The 11,203-nt window shown below is 36.3% G+C and overlaps 1 protein-coding gene and 1 long non-coding RNA gene across 2 annotated transcripts; both read left to right on the top strand.

Annotated features, from left to right (window-relative positions):
• The first annotated feature begins 2,408 nt into the window (after positions 1–2,408).
• LOC116178469 lies at positions 2,409–3,202 on the top strand. The gene is made up of 2 exons (XR_004146848.1): positions 2,409–2,554; positions 2,609–3,202. It is a non-coding gene; the product is annotated as an uncharacterized LOC116178469 (long non-coding RNA).
• Positions 3,203–6,817: 3,615 nt separating this feature from the next.
• LOC116178392 lies at positions 6,818–9,872 on the top strand. The gene is made up of 2 exons (XM_031497887.1): positions 6,818–7,496; positions 7,548–9,872. The coding sequence occupies exon 2, from the start codon at positions 7,559–7,561 to the stop codon at positions 9,824–9,826; it is 2,268 nt and encodes a 755-aa protein (XP_031353747.1). The 5' UTR covers positions 6,818–7,496; positions 7,548–7,558; the 3' UTR covers positions 9,827–9,872.
• The last annotated feature ends 1,331 nt before the right edge of the window (positions 9,873–11,203 follow it).

Below are 11,203 nucleotides of genomic sequence, written 5' to 3'. Positions count from 1 at the left end.
TGCTGGAGCTGAGCACAGTCATTAATGGAATTGATAGGTTTGTAAATTTTAAAATCGTCTGCATAGAGCAGGCCTGTGGAGTGCTGTAAATAGTCTGGTAGGTCATTAATGAGGATTACAAAAAGTAACGGTCCCAAATTTGATCCCTGAGGGACTCCAGATAAAGTATAGAATTTTTCGGAAACCGAACCATGATATGTTACATACTGCTGCCTTTGATTTAAGTATGAAGAGAATAATGCTAACAAAGATTTAGAAAGTCCGTAGATATTTAATTTCTCCAAAATCACGTCGTGATTCACCTTATCAAAAGCTTTAGAGTAATCGGTGTAAATTACATCCATCTGAGCACCGGATGCTGAAGTCTCGGCAGCATCTTGTGTAAAATTAAGTAAATTAGTGACTGTTGATCTACTGCGCACAAAACCGTGTTGGATCGGGGTTATATAAGGAGTCATATGAGAATATAAATATTTGTAGATGATTGCTTCAAATATCTTACTCGGTGTCGATAACAACGCAATGGGTCTGTAATTAGTGATATGAGAACTATCCCCGCTTTTCAATACTAGGCAAACTTTTGTTACCTTCCATGCCTCCGGAAATGTGCCAGTTTTGATCATCAAATTAAAGATCACCAAGAGAGGATAAGTTAAATGTTCCGCACAAGCTTTATATACATACGGAGGCACCCTATCGGGGCCAACTGATTTTTTGGGTTTTAGTCGTTTTAACGCTTCGGAGCCATCAGCAACAGTGATACTAGATAGATGCAACCTTTCATAATGCGACTGCTCGATAGCCGTTTCAATGTTGTATGAGGATGCTATCTGGTCGTACACGCCCGAGAAGTAATCCGCAAATCCATTCGCAATGTCTTTTGCTAGTGGAATACTCTTGGTTATTGAACTTCATAACACGATTACCCGAATTTAGGTTTTTCTTGGTAGATTTGACAAACGCCCAGAATAGATTTGGATCAGCATTGATGCTTGCTTCACTATCATTAACATATTTTTTATAAGCAGCACGGATGTCCTTTTTGATCTTGGATCGTAATGACCTGAAGTTTTGTCTATCGTACGCATTATTGTTTTTCTTTAATTGTTTTCTAATTCGCGCTTTCCTTCTACAGTCTTGTATTATTTTAGCAGTGAACCACGGAGGGTACGTTCTTCTCTTGTAGTGGGTTTTGGGGACATGCAAGTCTAAGACTGAGTAGAGTTTTCGATAAAAAACATCTACTGCGAGATTAACGTCATCAGTTACATTTAGATTCCAATTCATATCCCTGAGATCAGTACATACGCTTAAAAAGTCCGCTCTTTTGAAATTGTACTGCTTATTACCAAAATTGTCTAGGTGTTGCATCCGACTGTGACTAAAGTTTAGATGACAATGAAGTGACGGATGGTGCAAATCTTCCCTAACCAGAGATATATCAGGATCAGCTTTAACTACATCGATATCAGCATTAGTCAGCACAAGGTCAAGAATCGTGTTATTAACATTTTGTATTGTATTGCGCTGATGCAGGCCTAAAAGATCAATAAAGTTCTGAAATTGTACATGCTTTAGATTGTTATTATTATTTTGCAAATGAATCCCCGGTAAGTTGAAATCCCCCATTATGATAAGTTTACAATTATCCTTTAGAAGTAAGTTTTTCTCTACGTTATTGTAAAAATTTTCGTAGATAGGTTGAGGCGAATTGGGTGGAAAATAGACAGAACATAAACATAAATATTGATTATCTACCTGGATATTTACCCAGATATCCTCGCCAGTGTCTGATTGCAGATTTAGCATACGTTTGCAGTTAAAACCACTTTTGATTGCTACCAAAACTCCTCCCCCTTGTGACTTGCCTGTAGTAAAACTTCTGTCTCTACGAAAAACATTATAATTAGCACTGAACAGTTCCGCATCCCAGACAGACTCATTGAGCCACGTTTCGGTTAGAACGATCACATCGTATTCTAGCTCGTTGGCCAATAGATTAAGCTTAAATTCGAAAGTCTTTGTTTTTAGTCCCCTAACATTCTGGTATAATATTGATAAGTTTTTGTTAGTAATGCACATTGATGATTTGTGGAGCGCGATTAGTTGCTTGATTTCTTGTATAAACTAGAAACTAGAAAACCGTTGTTTTTATTTGCCATATTCGTCTGTGGAATTGGCGTTCAGACTGATGTCGCTAGTCACAGTTTCGGATATTTCTTGTTTTAGGACGTTTATTAGTTTGGAGAATCTTGTCTTTATTGTTCGATGCTGTAGTAGTTTGTACCGGGTCTTCATCAATTACTGAGACCCACGTGACCAAATTTAAATTTCCCGCTTTAAATATTTTTTCTTTATGTTGGTAGACACGGACAGTTGGTTAAAACGTGTATCGTGGTTAAAACAAAATACCCAAATTGCATATTTGTTTATTTCACCTCCTGTCAATCTTTGCTTGTGTTTACCGTTTTTTTCGAATTTCTTTAACATTATCTTAAATCAACAGCCAAAACAGTTCTTTTCAGAGCTCTTAACGCTACGAAGTTATTCTGATGTAAGTTAACAATTTTTTAAGGAGAATTGTCATTAAGTTATTCTGAATTTTTAGTGTATCGCTGTAGGAAGATGGTGTTCACACCAGAGCAAGATGCTTTTATTTTAATGGCACATTTCCGCAGTGGTAACCGAAATCCTGATGGAACTTGGAGTATTCACTGCAATCGTGCATTGAACAGTTTTCCGAAGAGAACCCTGATGTTAATATCGACTACGATGTATTTAAGAACCACAGGTCACGTCTAATAACACGATATGAAAACAAGCACTGCATTTGCAAAGGGAAGTCAACAGGCAGACCGCTAACGAAACGCTTAGATACCTCCAAGAATTTTATGGCGATCGAATTATAAGCACTGGTTTGTGGCCTCCAAGAAGTCCTGATCTCACACCATTGGACTACTTTTTGTTTGGACGAATTAAAAATAATATATTTAAAAATCGACTGCACACACTCAAAGAATTGGAAAGGGCGATACGACAAGAAATAAACGATGTGACGCAAGATGAACTCGAACGTGTATTTGAAAATATGAAGCGTAGAGTGAATTTGTGCCTGGAAGTGAACGGTGGCCACTTTGAGCACCTTTTGTAACAATAAATAGTACAATATATTTCGTGTTTCTCTAAAATACTTAATTCGGCCTTCAAATATTACTGGGCTTCAGTAGTAACTTTCCTAGGGGAAAAAAATCAGGATTACCACTCGCGCATTTTTAATTGCCTAACCACCTGCAGTCACGTGGGTCTCAGTAATTAATGAAGACTCTGTAGATTGAGCGAAGCATAATAGCTAGTCCGTAGTGGTTTCGAGTAAACTTGTTCATTATTTTTAATGGTTCCGCACTTTGCCTAGTCATTTCGAGTAAGTTAGCGAATTCGTCGTATTTAAGACAGTATTGTTCCTGGTTGGCTTCAATTTCGTCTTTCGCTGATGCAAGAAATTCATGAATTGTCATTTGCGATTGTGTAATACGTAATTTCTTCGGTCTAATTACAGTCTTGCTACTAGGTGCTGTAAATTGGCCTGTTTCGTGTGGTTGCTCTTGGCTTGAGGCAGGGTGGTTTTGGACATCCGGGAGGTTTGGTGGGGTGTCAGGGGTGTCAGGGGTTGTTGGTGCTGGCCTCTTGTTATGAGTCGCAGTTGCTTCCGTTAGGCTTTCGTTTGGTGGGGTGTCAGGGGTTGTTGGTGCTGGCCTCTTGTTATGAGTCGCAGTTGCTTCCGTTAGGCTTTCTGATTGATCGTGTGTGAGGATATTGGACTTGTTTAGTGGTCTTGCATTAGAGGAATTATATTCAGCAATATTTACGAAGCTATTTTTATTTTTTGGGCAGTTGATTGAGGTGTGTCCAGCTTCTTTACATATGAAACATTTCATTTCATCCCCGGATATGTATATTCTATAATCCTCGTCATTGAAGTTGATAACAATAGTTTCAGGGATTGGCGTGTTGTCATCAATTTGTATGAATACTTGTCTTCGAAAGCTCATAATGTGAAAATATTCTTCATCATTTAAGCCTGCCCTTAAGCATGATACCTTTGATGAGAGTTTTAGATTAATTTTTTTCAGCTCAGTTTCAATTACGCAGTGTGGGATACAAGGTGAGACGTTGGATAGGATTAGTCTTTTCGTTGGCGAGATAAATTTCCGTATTGGTATTAGCCGGTTTTGAACTTGAACGTGTTTGTGTGCACATATGCTGTTGACAATTTCTTTAGATTTTAAATATATGCAAACGCGATTGTTGGATATTTTCGATGCGAATAAGATGTTCCTTCCTCCTACAACTTGCCCTACGCTGAGGATACATTCTTTGGTCGGTATATCGTCTGAAATGTCTAGGACGATCGCTTGGTCTTTCGTGGGGAAGATATCTGTTTTTGCTACGTTTGCGAAAGTAGGTGAGGTTGTACTGCCGGTTTGGCCCGTATTAAGTTTGAGTTGATTAGCCTGCCTGTAGTCAGAGCCGCTATTTCCTGGTTGGGTGATGTCCATAATTGTAACTTGGTTTGTTTGTAGTGTAAAATGAGTATTTAATCAGAGCGTTTCATAAATATCATCTCGGTCGCAGTGACCATCAATGTGGCCACGCTGATACACGATACTTTCTTATCACCTTGTCCGTTTAAGTACGTTTGTTAAGAACAATTAATATTATTCAACTTACTGATTAAATTGTTCTGACTACGACGTTAACCTGTCGTTGAGAGCTCCGAGAAACACGTCTTTCACTCACCACACTACAAATTTTGGGTAATATAGTGCAAACATTTTATTAGATGGTTTTAATCCTCATAATCAAAATGTTTATTCATATAATGCATCCGCAAAAAGTATATTTTCTATCAATAACGTTATTTAATAATTACTAATTCATCATATTACCTAACGAAGATCGCGAAATGCTTGTTACATATTTTTACATTTACTTAATAAAATGAATTAAATATTTATTGTGTCAACAAAATAACCGTCAATTAACTCTATTCGTTAATATTTTTTTCAGTGATAAGGCATCAATATTAAAAGAACACGAAGTATGGTATGACGCATGTCACTTCACTTAATACTAGAGAGGGAAAATGGAGACCAGTTTGACTTCCAGACACTAGGGAGTTATAGTTTACACGAAATGTATAGATGGCCCCACTCCTGGTGTAGATAGCATACGATTGGGGCAATTGATGGGAAACATGTGAGGATACATGCTCCCTAACATTCTGGATCGCTTTATGTAAATTACAAAAAATATTTCTGTATAGTTTTACTGGCAGTTTGTGATGCTCAATATTGTTTCACATATGTAGATATTGCAGCCTACGGGTCTCAAAGTGGGGGGGGGGGACATTTTAAAAACTCCGGCTTTGTTAAATGGGACGTTAGATATACCTCTGCAGTTAACTTTGCCAGATACACATATCACAGTGCCCACCTTTTTTGTGGGTGATGAAGGATTTCATCTTCAATGAAACTTACTTAGGCCATACAGCAAGAAGTGATTCAATCACAAACAAGTATCACCGCTTCTAAAGCCTTTGAAGTAAGTAGATGTAAAAAAAATGATGGAACATTAATAGCAGTAATAATGGGTGGGAAAATACCTGATACAGCAGCCATGAAACGTGGCAGAATATTGGAAGATGCTGTTCGAAAAACTGTAGAAGTTAAACTAGGTAACAAAATTAGGCAATGTGGCATAATGTTGTCCAAAACGTACCCCATGATAGCAGGATCACCTGATGGTATTCCATCAGGTAAAGAGGGTATTATCGAAATCAAGTGTCCGATAAGTTAAAAACTTATATTCAAGATGGGAAACCCATGTGCACAGATGCAGTTACAAATGTTTCTAACGAAACTGGAAAGATGTTTTTTTGTGTAGCCCACTCCGATTACCAAAATAATGAAAAAGTTGAAATTGTATACGTCACATTTGATGAAGAATATGTTTCTAGTATTCTGTAAACTTTAGTGCTTTTTTGGAAAACAAACGTGTTCCTTTTATTATATGTGTAGTGTAGTGCAGTGGCTCACCAGCACTTTAAAGTGATTAATTTGTTTAAATCATTATTACATGCTTGTTTTCTAAAATATGTTTTGCCAAATTTAATTTTTTTGGTAATTTTTATTAATCGAGTAAAAATTTGAATTCTTAATATAATTTTGTAATTTCATTGAATAATAGAATCTTGCAAATTAATAAAAGCACATGCTGTTATTATAATATCATCCAAAACTTTGACCAAATTAGTGTATGCATGTGGTTTTAACATAGAAAATTCCTCTCGACATGACTCCTTAAACTGGCAATTTGTATAGTTTTCTTTGCTTCATTTTTTCTAAATTTTTCACCTGATGTAACACTGGGGAGGTCGAAGTAATTGACACCCAGCTCTATTTAAATATTGTTCAAGATGTTTCAATCCTCTGTCTGCCATCACATACATGTCCGCACTCAACGATTGTAAAAAATCACAATATTCAACTAAGCATGTCAATTAGCTATACTTTATGTTTTTATTAGTACACACCTATATAGACCCAAACTAAAAGTCCGAACTTATCAATAGTACCTGTATCTATATTATTTTTTGTAAAATTTTGTAAAATAGAGAGATATTGCCGTTTTATTTAGCGTAAACGTTAATAACGTAAACGCATGCGTAGTTCCAAAATCAAATAGCGTCTTCGCTATTTATGTATAACCAAAAAGAGATATATTGCATATCGAGGGCTTCAAACCAGATAGGCGTATCAACCAAATTTATCAAAATGACAATTTCGGGCGTATGTGTTACATGGTGGTGTTTTCTATGTCGTGCCAGAGGGACTTATAAATTCTAATACAAATTACGACTATATAATAAAAAATAGAAAGGCGTATACGCCTATGGTGAACTTAAGGTTATGCCAAAGAGGCGTATGTACATACGCCCCTTCCAGATGCGATGATGGTACACATAAGGTTATGCCAGAAAGGCGTATGTACATACGCCCCCGAAAATGTTGCTTTTCTCAGTCGGTAAACAGACGCAAATGTCATCAGAGGTTATGTTTGAAACACTTCTATTACTGTGTCTTTGTGTTAGTTTATTTTGAGTTTGTGTTTAAGAGGTCTTAAAATGTTTAACACGACATCACGAGGCAAACTAATGTTACAGTTATGTGCTGCAAATCAAAACAAAGAAGGTAGGTCTACACAATCTTCTTTATGTATAGTAGCGGTATTGTTGTATTTAGATATTACCACATTTGTGGATAAACTCCCATAGAAATTAAAATCATTTAATTTTTTAGATGATGCAACTAATGCTACCTTTACAAGTAGTAGCACCTTTGTTGAAACTACCAGTGATCTAGATAAATCATTAGTTGAAGTCGGATTGCGGCCAAACATAGAATTACCATCAAAGAACACTGATGGCCACATAACTGGTATTATCAAATCATAGTAATTACCTATTTTTCTAAATTAAATTTGTTTAGAGTTAATAGAGATGAGACCGGATCCTTGTGAATTTGAAAATGAAGTGATTGTTATGGATGAAAATCAGTATGAAACGCAAATTGAAGATGTAAGAATAAGAATGGACAATGAAGGTGTGTATGAAACAGAATTTGAAACTGAAATGATTGCTATGGATGAAAATGAGTGTGAATCTGAAATTGAAGGTAGTGTAAGAATAGACAAGGAAAGAGTGTATGAAACTGAATTTGAACAAAATATTAGAAAAGATAATGAAGACGAATATGAAACAGAATTAGAAGAAAATGCAAAAGATAATGAGAGCAGTGGTGGTGGAAAACGAAAGAGGGCAAAACGAAAGGTTCCACAGCAGTGGAAGAAAAATGTACGGAAAAATAAACGAAATGCAGGAGAAAGCTACTTGACAACGGCAGGAAAAGTTGCAAGAGAGAGAAGACCAAAAAACCTTGGTGAAACATGTAAATGCAAACGCGAGTGTCATTTAAAAATTCGAGATGAAGATAAAATATCAATATCAAAGAGCTTTTGGGATATGAAAGATTTGAGCAGACAACGTGACTTCATTGCAGCTCGTGTTCGTCGCCAACTTGCTGAACGAGGTCGAGTGGAGAGCTCGAGAAGAAAATTCTCACAAACTTTTTCGCTTCTTCAAGGAGGAACAGAGCATCAAGTATGTAAATACTTTTTCCTGCAAACTTTAGATATTTCCGAAAAAATGGTTCGAACTTCCGTTGAAAAATCAGCTCGAAACGCTGCAGGAATTCCCTCCCCCGATAAAAGAGGTAGACATACACCTGCTAACAAACATGCAGAAGATGAAATCGTGTTCGCAATCAACCACATTGACTCGTTTCCCAGAGTTCCAGCTCATTGGTGTCGGAGAGATACCAAGAAGGAGTATTTGGAAACAATCTTAAACAAAGAAAAAATGTACAACTTGTACCTCGAGCACTGTATTACAAATAAAAAAAAACCTATATCACGCACCAACTATAAAGAGATTCTTATTGAAAAAAATATAGGATTTCATAAACCCAAAAAGGATCAATGCTGGTGCCACCATTTTGAGCAATTGCCTGCAGATCAAAAAACAGACAGGCAAGCCGAATTTGATCTTCACATTCGTAGAAAATGTGCCGCAAATGAAGAGAAAAGAAAAGATTCTGAAAAGTCCAAAACAGATGATACGTACTTATCGGCCAATTTTGATTTGGAAGCGGTGCTGTACAGTCCACTGTTTCATGCAAAACCAATTTTTTACAAAAGAAAATTAGCAACATTTAATTTTACGATTTATGAAGTACCAAAAAGACAGGGCCATTCATACATTTGGACGGAATTCGAAGGAAATCGAGGTTCCAATGAAATTGCTACCTGCTTAAATAAATTTATCCACAGTATTTCTAACACTGTCCGACATCTAGTGCTGTATTCAGATTGTTGTCCAGGGCAAAATCGAAATGCAGTTGTTGCGTGCATGTTACAACAAGCAGTATGTCTTGTACCACATCTAAAAATTATCGACTTGAAATTCTTAGAACCAGGCCATACGCACATGGAGTGCGACTCCATGCACGCTGCCATAGAACGAGCGTCTGAGAAGTCGAAAATTTTTTGGCCAGATGACTGGATAAATATTGTGATTTTGTCAAATAAAAAAAACCCTTTTAAGGTAAGCGTTTTGCACCACGATGACTTTCTTGATTATAAGGACTTGCAAGGGAAAATCATGGTAAACAAAAAGAAAGCTGATGATGGTAGTATTCTCAGTTGGAAAGAGGTAAAATGGTTGAGATTTGACAAGGAACAACCTAATGTAATGCAATATAAAAGTGAATACTGGGAAGAAGAGTTCAAACGTATAAACACGGGACGCAGAGGAAGAAAGCCAACAGCCAGGAATTCAAGCTATGAGATGAAGAAGGCGTACACTGACCAAATCCCAATTCAGAAAAAAAAATTTAATGATTTGCAGCAAATGTGCCATGGTAAAGACAAAATTATTCCTCGTCAATACCACCAATATTATAGATCACTTCCAGTGCAAGCAGGTAACACCAATAGTGAGGATTACGACTCAGAAGATGAAGTGTCACTTCAAGTAATGAAGGAGCGTTATGATGATGATTTCTTTGTGGCGATTTTTTTGTATTTCTTTCGAATTAAAATAAAAAAAAATGTATTACGCCTTCTTCTTTTAACTGCATTGGCATATACGCTGTTGAACCACATAGGCGTAAAGACCATATTTTCGATTTTTTTTAATAAAATGACCTAAAATTTTACATGCATATATTTTATTATTCAAACAAATAGTTTAATGAAATTCATACGTCATAATGAAAAAATAGAATTTTAAAACGTTTTTTTCATTTCCTGTAAAATTATTGAAATGGTTGATACGCCTCTCTGACCTGAAGCCCTCGATATCGTATTTATTCACCGAACAGGTATTTACGTGCAAACAGCTGATCGATTTCGACTATAACCTATAAACGAATTCTATTCTTCTGCATCTGTAAGTAAAGCTAAACCTTTGTATTAAATGTAAGTATTATTTATGTAGTGTATACAATTAAAAACAATTCTTTTCAGTAACTTTATGATGAGCGGTAAAAGACAACGATTTACAGCAGATGATGACATTCTCTTATTACGAGAGGTTGCCACACATAATCCTTTGGCTGACCCTGCGAAATGGCTAGTGGTTCAGGAAAATGTTGAAAAGGCATGTGGGAAACTATTTTCCACGAGTTCATTAAAGGACCACCTTTTATTATTATTAGAATTATGGTTGAAGAAGGACAAAGAAACCCAAATAAGGTAAATGAAAATTGTTCACATTTTAGCTATTCATATCGCAATGGCTGTTTACTATTCTTAATTTGCTCCCCTAATATATGCTTGTGTCATTTCTGTATTGTATTTAATTTTAGATCGGGGGTTGAAGAAGCCTATTCTGAGCGGGATATGCTTCTCAAAGAAATAAATGATTTAAAAAATGAGGCCAGCAAGCATGTTAAGCAAAAAGTAAAACCTACAAAAAAAGAAAGTGACACAGCTTTAGTAGGAAAAGGTGCGAGAGACATGTATGCTTTCGAATACATAAAAGAAAATGAAAATTTGCTACCCTCATGTAGTGGAGAACACTCTTATGGTAAATATTTATTTGTAGCCATTTAGTACTTGCTAATTTTTATCTATAGCACACTTTTCGAAAGGCGAAGAGAGCATGGAAGTTGCAGTCAGTGAGGGAATGGGTTGCTTCTTCAGTGGAAAGGGATTTACCAGTCCAGGAAAACATCACTCCAAAACGGATAAGTCTGTTTTATTTATACAAAAGTTCTATTAAATATGGTTGGTTTTAAACAGTTAAAAGAAAGGTCAACACTGCTCGTGGAGCAAGAAAAGCAGCTTTAGAGTTTCTTAATGAGAGGGCGCAAAGAGAATAATTCTTTAAAACAAAAAGAGTTACAATTAAAAGAGAAACGTCTAGCACTGGAGGAGAAGAAATTAAATTTACAACAACAGTTCGAGTTGCAACGGTACGAAATTCCTGAAAAATTGAGAATGGAAGCAGAACGATTTAAATGCGAAATCCAAGAAAGGACTCGTACCCATGAATTGTTGCAGCAACAACAAAATGTTACTGACA

Source organism: Photinus pyralis, unplaced genomic scaffold, assembly GCF_008802855.1.
Source record: "Photinus pyralis isolate 1611_PpyrPB1 unplaced genomic scaffold, Ppyr1.3 Ppyr1.4_LG1, whole genome shotgun sequence".
Taxonomy (NCBI): Eukaryota; Metazoa; Arthropoda; class Insecta; order Coleoptera; family Lampyridae; genus Photinus; species Photinus pyralis.
The sequence above is the reverse complement of the archived record's forward strand: the minus strand, read 5'-3'. Positions and strand labels throughout refer to the sequence as shown.

Excerpts from the sequence above, each read along its gene's own strand:
- LOC116178392 (XM_031497887.1), top strand. The coding sequence starts at position 7,559 with ATGAGACCGGATCCTTGTGAATTTGAAAATGAAGTGATTGTTATGGAT.